Source organism: Pteropus vampyrus, unplaced genomic scaffold, assembly GCF_000151845.1.
Source record: "Pteropus vampyrus isolate Shadow unplaced genomic scaffold, Pvam_2.0 Scaffold238, whole genome shotgun sequence".
In the NCBI taxonomy this organism is placed as follows: domain Eukaryota; kingdom Metazoa; phylum Chordata; class Mammalia; order Chiroptera; family Pteropodidae; genus Pteropus; species Pteropus vampyrus.
The window spans coordinates 2,414,571-2,434,668 of NW_011889019.1; the positions used below are offsets into that span (position 1 = coordinate 2,414,571).

Sequence of the window (20,098 nt, forward strand, 5' to 3'; positions counted from 1 at the left end):
CAGAGCGTTTTAACATGTGGTAGGACTCTGACTATTCATTGAATGCATGTAGGCTACAGAGCAGAACTGATACTTCCTTTTTAAGGTTGCCTCCAGGCACTTTTAAAACATCATTGTTGCTAGTACTTGAATTCTGTGTGGTAGTTTAGGGTTATGGCTTCTCTATTGAGGTGGGCAGGGGGTTCAGGTGGGCAACTCTTTCTCAGATCTTTTTTTTTTTTAAGCAGTTAAAACATTTTATTCAGACACTGTTGCCAGAGGAGGAAAGAGACCTCGGTATAGCATCAATTCAGGCTCAATTCAGAATCTTTTTCAGATATTAACACTGTTTAGAATAGGTGCGAAAGAATTTCGGCAACTACTTAATAATTTGAGGAGCATAGTGCTATAGCCAAAGAGGACACCAGCATAACCAAAAGCTGAGAACTGCAGGAAAGTGTGGAGTATGTATTGTTTTAAGCTGAAGACAGCCAGTGCCTGAGTGTTGTGTTTGTATCTTTTGTGCTTGGTAGAGAGTGGGTCTGTGTTAAGGGATAAGGATGAATGAGAGCAAGAAAGGAGATTGAGAATACCGTGTTGTGGATCCAATTTTAAACTTTGGTCTCCTGTGCTTTGGGTTTTAGAAGATATAATGATAATATTAAAAGATGTCACGACCCAATAATATTAATAGTCCTTTGGTGACTATTACTCTTAATTTATTATTTATATTGCTCCAAACATACTTTATTAAAGGCTAGAGTGTCTGCTTACCTTGAAAACTTTCCAACCAAAGATTTTTGGCTCTCTTCCCAGCTGGCCTGTTTCTTTGTTGACAAAGGTTAGACATATGGAAGTATGTTTAATACTTCTAATAGGCATGGAGGTATGCTGTAGAGCAGGGTGTGGCAGTCATTGGCATGTGAAGCAGTTTCCTGTGACATTTGAACCTCTGAAACTGCCTAAAAAGGATTGAGAGCATAGCTAGGTCATTGATGAGCTCCCAGAACTGCAACTCCTGACGAGTCTCTAAGATCACACTTAATTTCCTAAAGTGATGATATGAAATGCTTAAATTGATGCTTAAAAGGATGTTGGCATGAATTTTTAACCCTGAGATCTTGGTACAAGTAAGTACACAGGAATTATTGTCTATATAACATTTCTAAAGCCGCTGTGCCTCTAATGATGAGCAAACTTATTGATAGGAAGGTTAGTAGGATACCAGCAATAGCACATTGATGTTGATAGACATTGGTATCTGGTCCTTTCACTAAAGCTATTTCTGGCCTTGATTTGAGTTTGAAGGTAAGAAGAACTAATTAGGTAAAAGTTTCCTTTTGTTACAGAAGGCTTCTAACAATGTGCAGCCGTGGAAAAGAGGAGTAAAGGAACACTATACTCCTCTAACTAACTCATGTCCATATGCTCTGTCTCCCTGTAGTTTTTTTGCAAAAACACTCTGTTTTTAAGTAGAAAACCCATAATTGAAAGGAAAAATACATAATCTAACTAGTAAAAACAAATTATATGAAGTGCAAAGAGAGGAAAGTCATTGATATTCCACCCCGAGGGACCTCATTAATAGTTGGTAACCCATAACTTTGCTGTTAAATAGAAAATATTGAGCATTTAGAGTTTGATACAGTATAAATTGTAAATAGCTGTGCATATACTATTATTATCACTAGTATGTTAAAGGCCTGCCTGGAACAAGATTGACTCATTTCTTAAACCAGTGGGTCTGGGTCTGCAGTTTGAAGGTCAGAAGTACATATATATTGCCTGTTGCTGGAAGGGACAGATAGGCAAGGACTAACACTATATAAAGCAATAAACGAGGAACAATTTTGATGTGGGAGAACAAGCCTGGGTGTGATGCAGGATCTTGGGTAGCTAATGAGGTAACTAATGGGAGCATAAGAATTAGAGGGATCGGGGACTAGAGAAATCAAGCAAGAAGTAGAATGGCAGTAAATGCCAAGTTTGCAATTTTTCTTAGGTTCAATGGACAGCTGTTGTCACTGATTACTATAGCGGTACCTGAGTTAAGCTATCAAAGTTAGTTTGGGAAGCTTCAAACCTCTAGCATCCCCCATTTGACTTAGTTTTACTATTTTAGACTAGCCTAGTCTTATCTTTCTACTTCATCAATGATATCTCTCCATCTAGTCTTTCCAATCATGCTGAGAAGAGGAGGAAATATAGATATGTCTCCCTGCCTTCTTAGTTTTCCTCTTGACTTTACATTTAATCTACTGCAATGTTTTCACTAGTCAGTGGATGTATATAGCACCTTCCCAAGAATGCTGACATCAGTCTGCCATGTTAAACTTTCTGTCCTGTCTGAGTAGGAACGAGGTCCATGTTGGTTTAGGATATTCACTTGGTCCTTGCCCAGTCATGTACCATTACATTACCATTCATGATAGAGAACTAGATCTCTCTGGCTGTTCTCTGGCTCTGGGTCAGTAAATGATCATCTGAACCAATTGTTAGAGCACTGTACATGTCTCATTATTATAGATTTTTCTCCTTATTTTGCCCTTTTCTACTTGCCTTTTCAATTTCTACTTTCCCTTCTCTTTTACTGTGCTTTAAGCCAAAGCTATGGCCATTGCTTTCTCACACTGATGAAAATCAGTATTGAGATGTTGCTGATAGCTATTCTAGAGAAATCTTTAGATGATACCTTCTATGGCATTCTACCCATCCAGTTTTATAAATATTTTGAAGCCGTTTGTTTCTGGCCTTGGTTTCTTAATAAGGTTAATGGAGACATAGCAGATATACATTAGATAATTTTATTTGCAGTTAGGGAATACTGTTATTAGAGATTATTTACTCTTACACTTAATGTATAAAATGTTAGCGTTTAAACATCTGAAAAGGACTTTTTTACTGCTGAAAAGGACTTAAAGGACTTAGGCCCAAAGCAATATGGAAGAGGGCTGGAAGCTATAATTTATGGTATATATTAAACACTGTCATTATCTTTTTATTGAACTCTTTTTGAATGTTTTTGAACTTAGGACATGAGAAATTCAAAAAGACTTAAAGTACTTTTTATTTTTTAAATAAATAGTGTTATTTCCCATCTGCCAAAGATGGGAAGTTAAATGAGTAAAATATTTTAACTAGAATGCTTTTGCTTTATTCACATTACCATAGACCAACATGAAAAATTCTTGGCTGTTCTCAGTTTTCTGTGATATTGTAATACCTTAGAATAGAATCAAATCCAGATAATCTAAAAACCTTATTATTATTATTTTTGTTGTTTATAGCTTAAGCTGTTCTCCAACCAAATCTTTTAATTTATCAAGGTTATAGTAAATAATAAAATATTAAATTGATTTTCTTCAGTAGATAGTGAATTAATAAGCAGTGAATTAACCACAAGATAACAGTGGAAGAGCAATATAGAACCAAAGTACTTGAATAACCTAACCTATATAGTTGAGAATTGACTATATGGGTTAGTTCTGTAAATAATCACGTGTAAATAGACATGGTGACATTTGAAGCTGCTGCAGTAGTGTTATACCACCAGCTTATGAGCAGGTCTCTGTCGTCCTTGCCCCTTTAACCCCTCTTGCCCCCCATATTTAAATTTGTTATAGCCATAACTATAAAGTGGTTTGTTATATTTAATTATGTACCCACAAAAAAATGTTCTTCATACTTTTCAAGATCTGAGCTAGGATTATATCACAGCCCTTGAACTTTAAGGATTAGGAACTATAACTTGTTTAAGAGATAGAACTATACTTTTTTTAAAAAGTAGAATGTTAATATTGAGAGGGATCTGTAACATAATGTAGTCTAGTCCTCTTCTTTTATAGGTAAGGTAACTAAGGCTCAGAAAAGTTGGTACTTACATAGCTAAGGTTAGTGCTGGAGTTGACACTAGAATCCAAGTGTCCTGGTTTCTTTGAATTGAAAATGCCATTGATAGTCAAATAAATACATCATTATTTTATGTATCACTAAGAAAGAATTTAAACTTCATACCATGCTTACCCTTTAGAATTTTTATTTTATAAATATTGAAAGAACTCTTAGATTTATTAGACAAAATTTTTATCATATAACATTTCTTAAATAAGGAAAATGTAGGTGAAATAAATCGGTTAAGGTTTTTCTAAAACTTCATATTTATAGTCCAGCTCATTCTAATAACTTCTCGACTCAGTCATTGACCTTGATGTCTTTCCATTCTGTATTAACTTCTGTGTCATCAAGAACTTTGAAGATGCAGCATTTCTTAAAGATTAAAAAAAGCAAAAATCATTGTTGCTGTATTCTTAAGCTACCTTAGCACTTATATAGAGCTATTCTTATACCTGAGATTTTCTTCCACATTATTAACCATACTTTCTGCAAGTTTTGGTACTAGTACTTTATGCTCATGCATATGCAGGCAAGCAATGATAATATGCACTATTGTAAGATGCATCCTGATGTCAAAGATGTTAAAATGTGAAAAAAATGTGCATCTTAGAATTGACGAAATATGATATATATCCAGCTGCTAAATGTTATGATATAGTAGTATATCATTTATATAGTAGTATATAGGAGGGAGAGACCAGCAAATTTGAGTAAATAGGGAAAGCTTCAAGAGGAGATAAAGATTGAAGGATCTTAAAGGAGAGGAAGGATCAAGAGCAGACAAAGCATTCCAGGTTGTAAGCACAGCTTGTAAAAAATACAGAATATTCCCAGATTTAGGACCTGAATTTGTCATCAAATACTTAGGTGTCAGGCAGTATTCTAAGCACTTACTGTATCATCTTATTTAACCATATATGTATCTATGAGTTGAAATTACTATTATTATTCTCATTCTTTTTATATATAAAACTGAAGCATAGTGGAGAAATGGAACTAGAGGCACAGCACTAAATATTTTTGTTGATTTTACTTAAATCACCTTTCCCCTTTTCTCCCTCCCAAATAAAATTCTCGAATCCATGTTTCACTTCTCCAAGGAAAAGTGATAAATCATTGGCATTGCAAGTTCTCATTTCCTCATTTGGTGGGAAAAGAAGCATAATATAAAACGGAATGCTTGATGGGATCTAGTTGGACTTTTGATTATCAGAGAGAAGACACTCTTGGGTGTGCAGGTTTTGGGTGGTCAGTACTAGCAACTAGGTTTTATAACAGGTAAATGACAAAATGACTCTCAGGGCTTTGCTGCCACTTTCTATTTTTCCATTTCCCTCTGCTTCCAATGTGAAATAGCCTTTAGTTTTTTCATAGGAGAGTAGAATTTTAAGTATTTTTCATTATTATTAACTTTTTTTACTAACCTGCTATGTAGGAATTCCTTTAGGTAGCTTTCATGCTAGGGATCTTTAATTACTTGTACCACTTAAATTTGTTTTAACAAATTCCTTTGTAAGCTATATTCAACAAAAGGTAGACTAACAAAGTATTTTCACTTTTAAAAATTGTGTTTTTGTTCACTTCCAAAAAAAGAAACTATGAGATGAGTCTGATCAATAAGCTCAATAAAACAAATGTTATTAATTCATCTCTTCATCTGTTTTCTGAAATTCATTTTCCAAGATGTGCCATTCGTAACTCACCACATTAATCATTTTACTTTTTCTCACACACTGGTTGATAGATGCAAGTTGAGTTTCATGTGCTGACTGTTTTTGTTAGAATTTCAGTACCTTTTCAAGTATTCCACATGTATAATATAAACTGGCTGATAGAACCGTGGTCATTGTTGTATTTATGAACAGCGTTAATGCAATGCTAAAGGTCAAGGAATGGGAATATAGAGATGAGGAAAATTGTTTATATAAGGGAGGATGTTTTATAATGCTGTGGCTTGATGTAACAGTCACTTTTATGCTTCTTCCTCCTCCTCAGTTATCAGGGAATATGAAGAATAGAAAAAGCATCCAAGAACCTAGATTTGATTATTACAACAATGAAGTTCCTGATATTGACCTCAGTGATTGTGAATTCCCACATGTCATTGAAATTTATGACTTCCCCCAAGAATTTCGTACTGAAGACCTTCTACGAGTTTTCTGCAGTTATCAGTAAGTATTTGCAAATCATTGGGGATATTAGAGAAGGTGGAATGAAATTTTCTTAAAATGTTTTCTGAAAAGTCATCTCTTTTGCTTTATATTCCCTGTCGTTTAGCATCAAGTTTGTTTATTATCTGTTCCAGGTCCATTAGAAATGGACTGTATTAAACAAACCACTCTTCTAAGTTCCTTAAAAATGCCAAATAGCCTTTGTAGACCCCATTTTAGCATTTAGAAAGAACAATATCAATGATTTCTAAATCTACCTTCATTGTGCATTTATTCCATTTATAATTATTGTAATTATTAATACACAGTTGACTCTTGAATAAGGTAGGAGTTAGGGGCTCTGACCAACCCACACAGACAAAAATCTACGTATAACTTTTGACTCTCCAAAAACTTTAATAGTCTTCTGTTGACAGGAAGCCTTACCAATAACATAAACAGTCGATTAACACATATTTTGTATGTTATATGTATTATATGCTGTATTATTCAAAAAAATAAGCTAGAGAAAAGAAAATGTTATTAAAATCATGAGGAGACAATACAAATACAGTACTGTACTGTATCAACACTGTAAATTAAAAAAAATCACATATAAGTGGACCTGCACATTTCAAACCTGTGTTTTTCAAGGGTCAACTGTATTTGGATATATACCTTCCATCTTTTTTTGTGTGTTTACTTGTTCCATCTTTTTCTCTTCTTTCTTGCCTTCTTTTGGATTGATGAGGTATTTTTTTCTCATTCCATTTTTTGGGGAAACGATACTCTGTTTCTAGTCTTTGGTAGTTACTCTGGAAATTACAAAATGCATGCTTAATTTTGTCAGTGGCTAAAGTTAATATTTTTACACTTTTTCAAACACTATTAGGGCTTTTAGCTCCATTCCCCAGTTTCGTTCTTCACCTCTTCTCCACCCCAATTTATATGCTGTTGTGATTGAGCATTTTGATCCTTTTAAATTTTTTCATTTTTTCTTTTAAACCCCATTTGATGTTTTTGTTTTATATATTCAGCATTTAGGTTTACCCATTTTCTGTGTTTTCATTTATCTCTTCTTGCCGCTCATACGTTCCATCTGAAATATTTTTCCTCCTGGATGAAACATATTTAGCATTTCATTCAGTAACTGTTTGCTGGTATGGTAACAAACTCAGTTGGTTTTTTGTGTGTTGTTGTTTTTTAATGGCTTTATATCAACTTCATTCTTTAAAGATATTTTTGCTAGATAATAAAATTTTAGATTGGCAGTTATTTTTCTCTCAGAAACTTGAAGTTGTTATTCTGTCTTCTGCCTTTCTTAATGGAGGATGAGAAGTCAACTGAAAGTCTAACAACTATCACTTCTGAATGTAATCTCTCTTTTCTCTTTGGATGCTCTTCAGGTTTTCTCTTTTCTTTGGTATTCTGCATTTTCAGTATGATGCGACTTTGTGTTTCTTTTTACTTATTCTTATTGTGATTATTTGGGCTTCTTAAATCAATGAATTAATGTATTTCATTGGTTTTGGAGAACATTCAGACATTATCTTTTTAAATATTATCTGTACCAGTTTCTCTTTTACCTTCTCTAAGATGCCAATTAAATATATATTAGACCTCTCACTTAATTCTCATGTCACCTCTCTTTCATATTTTCCATTTCTTTGTCAGTTACATTCTGAATAATTTCTTTACCTCTGAATTCCAGTTCACTAATTTTTTTATTCAGTTATGTTTAATTTGCTGTTAAATCTGACCTTTGAATTTTTAAATTTGATTTTGCTATGTTTTTCATTTTTCAAAGTTCTCTATCTTTTCCAAATCTGCATGGCCATTTTTTAGTTTCTTGTTTTCTCCAAATATTTTCAAGATTTAAAAAATTTCTTTAAGTATATTAAACATAGACCTCCTATAGTTTATGTCTGGTAATTCCTTTATCTGAAGTCCTTTTAGTTCTGTTTCTGCAGATTCTTACTCCTAGTGCCTTGCTTTTGGGGAAGTTTAGTTTTCATGTTTGTTCATTTGTTTGTTTTTACTGTGAGCCACCCATTTTCCTTGAAAGTTTATATATGGGAATTGAGATTTCTCCTGAAAAGATTTGTTTTTTTTCTGCCAAGCACCAATGGCACTAACAGTCTAAGAACACTGTAAATGAAATTATTGATTTGAGGTCAGAATAACCTCAGAAATAATCAAGTGAAGAATGATAAAAAATAATTGTTATGTGTCTCAACTAGTTTATTTTAACAACACTTATAAATGTCCACTTAGTTGCCAGTCTTTGATGTGGTACCAAGCCTTTTTTTTTTTTTTTTTAAGTTATTGGTAGGTTGATAGAAGAGTTCTTGTATGTCACCATCATAATATATTACTATGACTTCCAGTTTCATTTTTTTAGAGTAAGAACTTTAACGTACCTTCAGAGTCATCTGAATGCATATTGCTTATAGGGTTTACTTTTATCCATATTGCTTTTGGCTGTTTTGCCCTAACATAATTGATAATAGTTCTTTGAGTTTTTTAGTGACTTCACCTTTCTCTGGTCTTCCAAAGCATTCAACTCAGTTTTTATAGACACAACAATGCTTCTGTTTCCTACTTGTTTCATTGATTTAATTTTATTCATTTATGTAGTGAATGTAAATCGAAATTGATATAAGTGGTTTTGAAAACAATTGCACTGACTCTTAGTATGCATATCATTCCTAAAAGCATAAGAAAAGATAAAAGAGTCAGATCTCTAGTTTATAAGATAAAAACAAACTTCAGGAATAAAGAAACAATCTAGAAAGAAAGTTATCTCTAGTTTATAAGATAAAAACAAACTTCAGGAATAAAGAAATAATCTAGAAAGAAAGTTATTAAAAGATTTTCAGGGTCTGAAAAGAGGTCAGTACCAAGAAGAATTATACTTAAATGCTGTAATCTTGATATTAAAATTTTTAATTTAAAATTAATTCATGTAACTCTTGAATTTGTACAATTTTATATCATTTGGGGATAGCATCCAACTTTTTCTTAAAGGGCCAGATTATAAATATTTTAAGCAACTCTGTTATCGTTGCACAAAAGCAGCTATAGACCATATGTAAACAAATGAGTGTGGCCGTATTCAGTAAAACTTTATGTGCAAAATCAAGTGTTCTATTTTTCTATAAAGTTCTAGAACAGGCAAACTAGCTAGCAGCAATATACATCACTTATATTTGGTTGAGGGCGCTGGGCATCAGTTCTATAAAATAAAGAAGGGGTGACTGAATCCTGGAGGACAGTTAGTCTCTCTCATAGACCTTCTAAATATATAGTGCAGGTGGTCAGTCAAATTTATTAGTTATGTAAGACCCAGTATTAGAGCCTGTTTCATACAAAATGCTTTGTAGATTTTTAAAAGCAGTCAATGAGATTAAATCACAAATTAAAACTACCTTAGATTGTTATTAAAGGATCTAGACTTTCCTGAAGATTAGTTAATTCTTATGAATTGTTAACTTCCCATTGATTTGTTTTTTCCCGAACCTAAACCGGAAAAACAATTAAAAAAAAAAAACCAAAAACATCCTCAAAAGAAAAGCATTTGAAAAGATTTTAAATTCCAAAGTCTAAAAGACCCTCCAGAACCCATCTAGGTCTTTTTCTGTCCTTTTTGTAAACTATCTTACGCTGTAGATTTCTACTATTGAAGTTTTTCTGTCTCTAACTCCTGTGGTCATTTTATGTTATAGTCAAACTTACCCTTACATTCAAGAAATTTTCTTAACTACCTACAAAGCCTTCTTTATTTCTTTTTCCCTCAAAGGAATTTTTTTCTTAACTGATTGTTAAAGAAGAAAAGTATTTTAGGAGTTGTCATTTTTTTTTCATTATAGTGCTTTATAAAAATAAAGAAGAGGTCATAGTACAAAAGCCTATAATATCTGAGCCAAATACTAGTCAGCTTCATGTTTTAATCACCATTTTCATCAATATTAATAATCTTCCTGATGAGTATCGCTATTAATAATAAAAAATAATGAGGACCATTCATTTACTAAATGTCCACTGAGTGCTCAGCACCGTGTTCTTTGCCTTTTCATGGATGATCTCATTTCCATTTTTACAACAACTCTGTGAGAAGTACTATGCCTGTTTCTGCAGATGAGCAGAACTAGCTCAAGAGAGTTTAAACCTGCCCAAGGATTCAAAGTGTGGCAGAACCCAAGTCCATTTATATCTCTGACCCTCAAACACCTGAGTTCTTTCCACAGTACTATATTGAATCCATGAGCAGTTTTAAGCTTCTAACTGAAAAAAATAACTGTTGTCATCCTGATAGTCCTTGTGCTCACTATATAACTCTGCTCTAAAATGATGGTGTTTTTTTAGTACTTCATTGGTCATTCTTTTGATTCTAACTTAATTGATATTTCTCTTTATCTTGATTGCTTTTATCCTGATTTTTTCTGGCTTTGCCACATTTCTTTCCTATTTTCTCTTTCTACTTCCCTTCTACAACAAGTAAGAAAGAATAGATCAACCTTTCTGATTATAGTTGTCCTTTCTCTCCATTACTTGACTTTTTTTTTCCCTTTGAATGACCTGTCTCCCACTGCCTTTCTGTCTCTATCTCTATCTCTGTTCTTGAGCCTACATATGCATTAAATCCAGGTGACCTTCCCCGCCTACCTCCTCCTCTAATATTCTTCTATCCCTCCTCTGAACTCCCTTTCTACCTCTTATTTTGTGCCCATATGCCCATAGAACGTCTCTTGTAAATAGTGCGTAAAAAAAAAATACCTCCCCAAGGGACTTGTGAGGATTAAGTAGTTGATGTCTGTAAAATGGCTGGGAATGTAAAATACTCCCAGGTAGTTCTTTATGATGGTATTATTGCTTTTAAAAATCAGTGGCTTCTTCTGTCCTCCAAGCTGTTTTTTATGTCATCATCCCCATTCCACCTGTGCTCTTGTTGAGTGTTTCTTATCATGCAGTGCTTTATGGGACTTTATTTGAAAGGTGTTTCATGGATGTAAATTTTAAGAAAGAAAATTGTGGGGTTTTTTTTGTTGCAGGAAGAAAGGATTTGATATTAAATGGGTGGATGATACACATGCCCTAGGAGTATTCTCCAGTCCGATTACAGGTAATTTACCAATGGATTTTAGTGTTCTTTTCTTATTATACATTTTCTTCTGCTACTTGTCCTTTTTTTCTCTTCAGTTCCAGCCAACTGGGATTTTATTTAGCCAGTATAGGTACTTGGCAGATAAAGGTTTTTTAGGCATGGTATTGGTTACCCATGTGCTTCCCTTCTCCCTTTTTATGTTAATCTGAATGTATTTGGAGAAATAGTCAGCTCCTTTTGAGGTTGTTTGTTACATTGAATGTATTTGGAGAAATAGTCAGCTCCTTTTGAGGTTGTTTGTTACATTGAATGTATTTGGAGAAATAGTCAGCTCCTTTCGAGGTTGTTTGTTACATAACTGTCAGTTACACTAGTACATAAACAGATTATAGGTAGAGATTTAAGATGCTTGTGTGAATAAATCTTACAGTACTTATGATTTTTCCCCCCAGACAAATGAATTTGAAGTAGCCTTTTAACCTATCCAGTGAGAGATTGTAATATCTGCTTTCTGAATATATGATTGGGCCTTTTCACATATATCATTGGCCTCATGTTACATCTGATGCAGAGGTATTCAGAGAAATTAGAGATTTTGGTTCTTGTCTGAACCACCTAGAAGAGAGGTCTGCAAACTTTTTCTGTAAAGGGCCAGATAGTAAATATTTTAAGGCATATGGTCTTTGTTACTACTTAACTCTGCTGTTGTAGCAAGAAAGCAGCCACAGACAGGATGCAAACAAATGGGCATGGCTGTTTGAGTAAAACTTTATTTACAAAAACAGATAGTTGGCTGGAAATAATCACAGAGCCATAGTTTGCTGATCCCTGATCTGAAAATAATCACTGTTAAGTTGTTCCTTAGGGATTTTCTAGAGCTTACCATCCCCTTTGCTTGCCATGAAAAAAAAAAGCATAACATCTAGGAAATACTTTCTAAGAATTAGTCTTAATTTTCCTTTGCATCACTCTTCTTCATGTCTTTTCCTCCTTATATTTATTTCTCTTTGTAGCTCGTGATGCTCTGGGTAGCAAACATGCCATGGTGAAGATCCGGCCCTTGTCACAGGCCACAAGAGCAGCCAAGGCCAAAGCTAGGGCTTATGCTGGTGAGTCTATAGTCTTGGTTTTTTTCTTGTTGATGTCAGTGTTATTGTTTTTTGCAGCACTTGTACAGCATCCAGAGTTCTAAAGACATAACACTTTTATTTTTAGTGTTAAAGGAAGTGTGTTTTTAAGGAAAAATAGAAAAGAGAAATGGCTATGTTGGAAATGTGGCATCTGAACAGCCACTTGGAGAGAATGGGAGATGCTAACTGCAAGCAATGCAGCAACCATTTTCTGATGACATCCTTACCTAGTTTACCTCTATGTTTAGCTGTTTCATAAGAGTCACTATAAGAAATTGTGTTAATAGAGATAATGAAGCAAGGGGTTGTTTGTGCTTTGCCATGTTAATTTCCTCTGATCTTCATCTTTCAGGCTTGTATTAATTACTACTGATGCAGCCCTTATTAGTCTATTTTGCATGTTAATTACTGAGTTAAATCACTTAGAGCTAGAGTGTTTTACGGTACTCCCTCTTACACCCTCTCTTTCTCCCATTCAGAATTCCTCCATCCAGCAAAAGAGCGTCCTGAGACTTCAGCAGCCCTAGCCAGAAGGCTGGTCATCAGTGCCCTTGGGGTTCGAAGTAAACAGAGCAAAACTGAACGGGAAGCCGAACTCAAGAAACTGCAAGAAGCCCGAGGTGAGTTGAAGTGATGGCGTTCTTCTCTAATCCCTTTAGAGCTCACTATAAGATATGTATTAAAAAACAAAATGAAGCTTATTCCATTTTGTCATTACTGTTTCCTAGAAGCCTCCCAGGTGTATTGAAATAGTTTTCATGCCTTACATTTAGGAGGAATACATTTCAGGATTTGTCTGCATGTTTTGCACACCAAGGCATTTTAATCCATTCTCTTCCTGTTGTTTTCCGAGATAGGTTCGGTTTTCTCAGCTCATCCATGGCTTTTTCTATAGTTCTTGCTCCAAACGCTGAGAAAATTTTTTCTGTGAGAACACAATAATCTCTGAGGCAGAAAACATTATTTGCTATGGTTTTACTGGGCCACGATTGCATGGTATTATCAAATGGTTTAGATCTTAAGTGAAGACAAATTAAAGAAAAGCCAGCAGCTGACATTGATAACTGAAGGAGGTGGTTTTTTTTTCTGTTTAGACAGTCCTGAGTGGCTCCATTAGAGTACATCTAGATTACCTAACTTCTGATTATTTTTCAGTATCTAAGAGTTCTCAGAAAATATTTCAACTGATTCACAAATAGGATTTTTCTTTCCCTATAGTTTTGAGGTTAAAATCTCTCTCTCCACTTTATAGGCTGTTGATTTGTCTGTAAAGGTTTGGGATTCCAGCTTTGTACTTAAGTACTTTTTATCAACCTTCAGGCTATAGACAGTCTCATTGCCTTAAGCCCACGATCTGTGGAATCTGTGAAGGCAGTTTATTCTTAAAATTCCACTTACTGAAAAGTAACTTCATTTTTTCATTAAATGAATTGAAGTTTCAAACTCCTTGTTTATTGCCAGTCTAACAAGGCCATTAATACTTCCTGTCCACTCTGCTTTGGTGATGGCAGGCAGCTTCTGGACTCTCAGCTGCACTGGCCAGATAACTAGTGACAGAGTATATTTTTGCAGGTGCTAGAGTTTCAGAACAGAACCCAACTAATGTTTTGAAACTTTAATGATTATAATAAGGCAGTCTTGATTTTTCCATTGCATTGTTCACTCAAAGGCCTCTTACAGTCTATAGAAATGAGAGGATTCCTCTAGTTTTTATCAATAGCAGTAACAGAATTAAAGGAGAATGCAGTGTCCTTAACTCTTTATTAATTGGTTGTCTCTGAAGAAAATGATTTCTCTGTGATAACCACAGTTATCTCAGAAGATCAATAGAGGGTAATAACAGTGGTATCTATAAAAAGAGTAGTGACTTTTTGCAGTGTATCATGCTTTCCTGTGTATCTCTACAGGTATCCAGCAACAGTTTTACATGGATATCAACTTGAGTATTCTCTACTTCTCTGTAGGCACATCAGCATGCAGCTCCACCTGAAGTATTTGTGTTCAGTACCCAGCTATACAAAGGACAGTTCAGTGATGCAGTTACAAATGAGACTGTTGGCTAAGTGGGTACCTTATTACTAACTTTTTTAAAGAAGGCCTTTAGTTGTGAATAGAGACTCATTGTGATAAGTTTCTACTATCTATTGGTGCCAAGGCTGTACATATTATAGAGGACTTTTCCTTTAATAAGCTTCAGAGCTTTCTCATTCTTTATGTCTGAGAAGATGCATGTGGAAGATTCCTGATTTATCTCTTTCTGGCTTCTTTATACATTGAGCAGATACTCTTGTATCTGCCTGCATGGACCCCAGAGTTTCTCACTTAGCAAGATTATTTTTCTGTGGAAAATAAAAGTAGTATTTAGGTATTAAGCAGAGTAGATATTTTTGTTCTAGACCTTTTTCCACTAGAAGGAGAGGGATCAACATAGCATAGTGGATAACATTATAGACTCTGGAATAAGACTGCCTGGGTCACACCTTAGCTCTGCCATTTATTGTCTCTGTGACCTTGGACAGATCTTTTACTCTCTGGAAGCCTATTTCCTCATCCATAAAAGGGAAATCAAGTGAGATAATCTACAAAAGAGACTTCATTTTCAAAAACCGTAGGAATGCCCTCGCTTCTGATTATATAGCCTATAGTGTGTGATAAATTTAGCTGCAGCTGTTTTTATTAGTAATAGGAGCAGTATCATTATATGGTGAGTCCAGCACAGACTCCAGTGCATGTTTTTTTATCATTACTCTTTTTATTTTACATTTCCTGTACTACTCTCAGCTACATTCAGCTTTCGCTGAGAACCCGCCCTGTGCAATGCATTGTGTGCTCTATTTAGGAGAATTAGAGAGTTGGCAAGATTTGGTCCTTTCAAGTGGGGATATCTGCCTTGAATAAGGAAGAAAATATGAACCTGGTATTTTAAGTACTTGTTTCTCTTCTCACTTTAGTTTGGAAGATTTTAAGATTAAAAGCCATGGGTTTTTTGTTGATTAAAAGTATTAGAAGGAGACTCCAGGTAATGTAACATGGTATGATAACTGTGTGATGGATGGTATTATCTCCAGTTTAGAGCCGGCCCAGAGAAGTTACATAACTGTCCTAAGGTAACCTAGCTGGTAAATTGAGGCGGCATTTGAACCTAGATCCCTCTAATTAAAACCCATGCTCCTTCTATAATACTGTGATCTCTCTTGAAGGATTTGGGGGCAATTAACATTTTTTCCCAGAAAAAAAATATTTAAAATGTTTTCGGGTCTTCAGAAAATAAAATATGACAGGCTTCTTTTTAGTTACTTATTCCAATGGTTAGCTGCTTCCACTGTCAGAAAATTCTTCGTTAGGTTTAACTTAAATCTGTACGATAGTTTAAACCAATTTCTTCTTCTTTTTTTCTTAGTAGAGAAATAGGAAACATCTGGACACCATTCTGTTCTAACAACCTTTAACTATAAAGATCAAGGGTAGATCATTTACAAATGAGGAAATCTGGGCTGTAATAGAGTTTTTGCCATTAACTAGTTGTGTGGCTCTGGGCGAGTCTCTGTGCCCGTTTCCAATGAAGTGAAAGTAATGTCTGACGTAACCTAATCTAATATGTGTAAAAATATTTAGAAAAGTGCTTTACAAATTCAGAATACTATTATTTGTGTGATTCTTAGGAAATTAGTGTTCATTATAATATGAGCCAGCAATGACAAACACATACTGTGTACTGCTGCTCCCCACCCATTACCCATAGCAGTGCTCATCAGTCATGACATTCTTGGTGAGTTTTGACTCAGTGACCATTGCCAGTTGATCAGAATTAGAATGGGAATTGAGATCTGTGTGCCTTCTTAATATTAATAATACTATAATCTCCTTTTTCCCACTTGAAGGATTCTGTCTGGCACAGTGTCTGGTTTATAAAAAGATACTCAATATATATGCATGTTCATTGACTGAATATGTGAATGATTTGATTACTTTAATTTTTCTTCACAAATCTTATTTCATTCATAACAGTACTCTGAACCTTGTCAAGTCCTCCATGTGTTTCTTTATAAAATCCAGAGTTGAACAGTGCATCTGAGACCCTTCTAATTAATGAATTTGGAATTCGTGATTCTGATATTTAAATACTTTCCTACTAAGTTCCTCCACCCTACTTTGATCTTTTTACCTTTTTAGTGAGAAGTCTATGTCTTAGTCCTTAAAAAGGAAAGAATTGAGAAAAGGGAAGTATCCAATTCATTTTAAGCAAATCATACTATATATATATATATCTGGAGGATAAAAGTGTTATTTCCTAAGCCTTTGAACATGTGGAAAGTATATTTTTCAGTCCAGATGAGTACATAACAGATTAGAACTTCACTGAGAGTGGGAAATGAAAGCATAGATCATCCTTCAGTGCTTTATGTATGTTTTTTTTTTTCAATTTTGTTTTTTATTTTTCAGTTATAGTTGACATACAATATTATGTTAGTTTCAGGTATGCAACATAGTGATTAGACATTTTAATAATTTTTGAGATTACCCAATAAGTCTAGTACCCATCCGACACCATACATAGTTATTACATTATTGTTGACTCTATTCCCTGTGCTGTACTTTATATCCTTGTGATTTTTTATAACTGGCAATTTGCACATCTTAATCCTGTCCCCCTTTTTACACCCCCAAAATCCATCCCATATAGCAGCCATCAAAATATTCTCTGTACATCCTTCTGGGCTTTGTATTTGATTTAATCACATTTAATCCACTAATACACTAAATGATAAAACTTTAAAGACCAAACTAAGGAATATGTGTAAAATTTACTCACATTCTACTTACCAAACTACTTGATTCTCACCTGAAATTGGAGATAGTTAGCATTACTTCTCAGAATAAGTTTCCTTCTCATTTTCAAAGCCTGTTATAATTTTACTTCATAATTTATTTCCATTTTACTCTTGATGATAGGTGATTAATTGGCGGTCCTAAAAGGCTGTTCTTTGAGTTATAGGCCTGAAAGAGTAAACAATAATTTGATCTCCTAGTTTTGATGAGTTAAATCACTAAGAACTTAAAATCATCTCTATAGGATAGTCAACTATAATGAAAAAATTAATCATAGTTGCTACCTTCTGAAGTCCCTTTTCAGGCATTCCATTTTTCTGCCTGCAAGAGTGGTACTGCATTGCCGACTCAAAAATCTAGGTCTTGGGGCATTTTCTTGATATCTTTTCTCTTCTGATAAGAAGTTCCCTTAATTTCTAACCACATTTTTCATTTTAATGTGGTCTTTTTCTCTGAAATGCAGTATTTCTCCATATTTTTGGTGTCACCTGCTGTTTAATAAACTTACATCCTGGCCTAGATCAGAGAGGAACATGTTGATCCTAGGACTAACTGAACATTTCACCAACTCTTGCTAAGTAAATAGCATGTAATTCTTTGTGTTGATACTTAATACATTGATAATCAAATCTACTCTCCAGAGTTATATGCCACTTTTTAACACTTAGGTAATCCAGACTATATTTTCCTGGCCTATTAATGATTATATAAATACTTGGTAAGCCTAAAATCTAAAACCTTCCTAAAATTAAGATATTATTTATATTACTTCTCCTTGATCTTCCAGGTCTGTCAAACCATAAAAGAAGGCAATTAGATTAGTTTAACCAGACTTGTACTGCAAGTCTTCATGTTGATTATTACTCTGTAGGTGACTACAGGTAGATTTTGTGATGATTTTCTCCATTTTCTTAGGTGTAGAAGTACATTTTTAAAGTTGCAATTTATATCTTTTTTAATTTTTTTCAAACATGACACCAAACTGGCCCTTTTTTAATCTTTAGCACTTTCTGTTCCCTCAGCGAGAAGTGATTTTAGTCAGCTCATTTAATATAATCATTTTTGCCTATTTATTTATTATGCTGGGAATGAAAAGCTTTTAGGGCCAGTTATGTGAATGCTTTAGGTTAATCATTTAATACTAATTCTTCTATTCTTCCTTACTTCTTTGCCATTATGGCTACCGTGGGGCTTTCTCTTTACTTACTGTTGTTAATTGTTGGAGGTAAAGTCAATAAGAGCTTTTTCACGCAGTCTGCTTTCCTTTTCCTTTAATAAAGGGACAGCATGTTTCTTTAACTTTGTCAATACATTTTTTTCCCACATTTTTTCTTTTTCTTTGTAGATATTTTCAGATATCAGGATAGTGGAATGTATGCTATTTGAAGTATTAAGGACCTGGGTTCTAGCTTCAATTTTTCACCATTTAACCTTAAGCAAGTCATTTAACCCCCTTCCAAGCTTCCATTTACTCTTTAAAATGAAGATTATATTTTTAAGTCTCATCATAATCTATATTTCTCTATTCATGTTTATGTTTCTAAATTTATACCTCACATTTTTATTATTTCTTTGTACTTCTCATATGGTTTTCTCATGGCTTATAATCAGAATTTCCTCTTATATTTACATATTTTTGGTAATAGAAATCAACAATTAGAAAGCATTAGGGTAGAGAATGTTTCAGAATTTAAAATTTTTCCAATTTTAGAAAGTAAACATGGTTATTTTAATATTTGTTTCATAGCACTAAAATCAAACACATTAACATTAATATTTCTGCAGAACAGTGTATGACTAAGTCATCCTAAATGGCTTAAGTAAAGATTATAAACAGGCTCATATCCCTCAGGTTAATTTATCACCAAATTAATTTTGGTCCAAACTTTATAAAATAAAACAAAACTTTGTTTTCAGAACTGCTTTCATTTTGGAATGTGGATTATGGGCCAGTCATTATATTTTCCTACTGCACCTGGATTTCGTTTCTTATAACTTCCCATATTGCTTATTGAAAACTTTGAGTTCTAATAATTCACTTTTCTGGTTTCTTCACTTTTTTCTTGTAATCCAGAACCAGTTTTTGATTGTTTTTTCTAAGGTTACCTTCGATCCCCTCCTGACTTTCCTCTTTGTGAGAGTCAGAACCATACAGTGCTTTCCTAAGAAATGTGCTGTTTCCTAGAGAGTCCTAGCCCAATTCAAGCCTGTCTTAAAGCCAGATCACACGACATTGAATTAGCGAGCCTTCAGTTTGGAATTCGCTACCCCCATTTTCTGCCTCTTGTAACTTGCTGCTATATTCTGATTGTGCCACAAGATGGTGCCCAAATAGCAGTGAATTTCTCTTTCTTAGATTTACAAGTGCCAGTCAGCTTCCTGACCAAGTTCTTTGCCCTTAAAGTACAGTCAGTTATAGTAAAGGAATTTTATAAGAGATTCTGCTGATTTGGAAAGATATGTCAAAATAGCAAGTATTAACTCTAAACTCACCGTGATTTTGATTTCTGTAATCCCTCTGGTTCATGACTTGCAAAATCTTGTACAGACATCTGAAATAATAATAGCTTGTAGAAGGAAGCACTTAGGCTTATCACCTACATTTTATGGTGTCAAGATAAATGACAAGCCATGGAATTAGAACGGGTATTGTGGCACCTAATGAAGTGCGTGTGCCATCAAACCATGTATGGTCTGTATTGTCTCAGGTCTTGGTGAAAGTGTTAATTGGAAATGAAGCTTCTGTGCTAAAAATTGAAGATGGATAACCCAGATTTATGCATTAAAAAAAAAAAAAGTCTGTAGTTTTCCCTCAGTTATATGTGGTCATTATTTCCTGTTAGAATTGAGTATTTTAGAAGATTTCTGGTTCCTGAAAGTGTTCTGAAAATACTAAAATTCATTTTGCCTCTGAAATATTTTTTCTAAGATTATAATAGATAGATATGGCTAAAGCCAGTAGCTACCATTTGAGCAGGAAGTTAGAAGAAGAATATTGAAACATTCTTGAT

At 34.1% G+C, this 20,098-nt stretch overlaps 1 protein-coding gene across 11 annotated transcripts in view; it reads left to right on the forward strand.

Annotated features, from left to right (window-relative positions):
* The window catches only part of R3HCC1L (R3H domain and coiled-coil containing 1 like), a 69,151-nt gene that overhangs the window by 46,937 nt on the left and 2,116 nt on the right, over positions 1-20,098 (forward strand). For 9 of the 11 annotated variants that reach the window (XM_011374026.2, XM_011374021.2, XM_011374027.2 and 6 more), the window contains 4 exons: positions 5,869-6,044; positions 11,075-11,145; positions 12,141-12,236; positions 12,737-12,877. In XM_011374026.2, the coding sequence (XP_011372328.1) occupies positions 5,869-6,044; positions 11,075-11,145; positions 12,141-12,236; positions 12,737-12,877 (484 nt within the window). Of the gene's footprint in view, positions 1-5,868; positions 6,045-11,074; positions 11,146-12,140; positions 12,237-12,736; positions 12,878-14,221; positions 14,321-20,098 lie in introns of all 11 variants that reach the window. The other 2 variants (XR_896724.2, XM_023519789.1) reach the window with 2 other exon arrangements.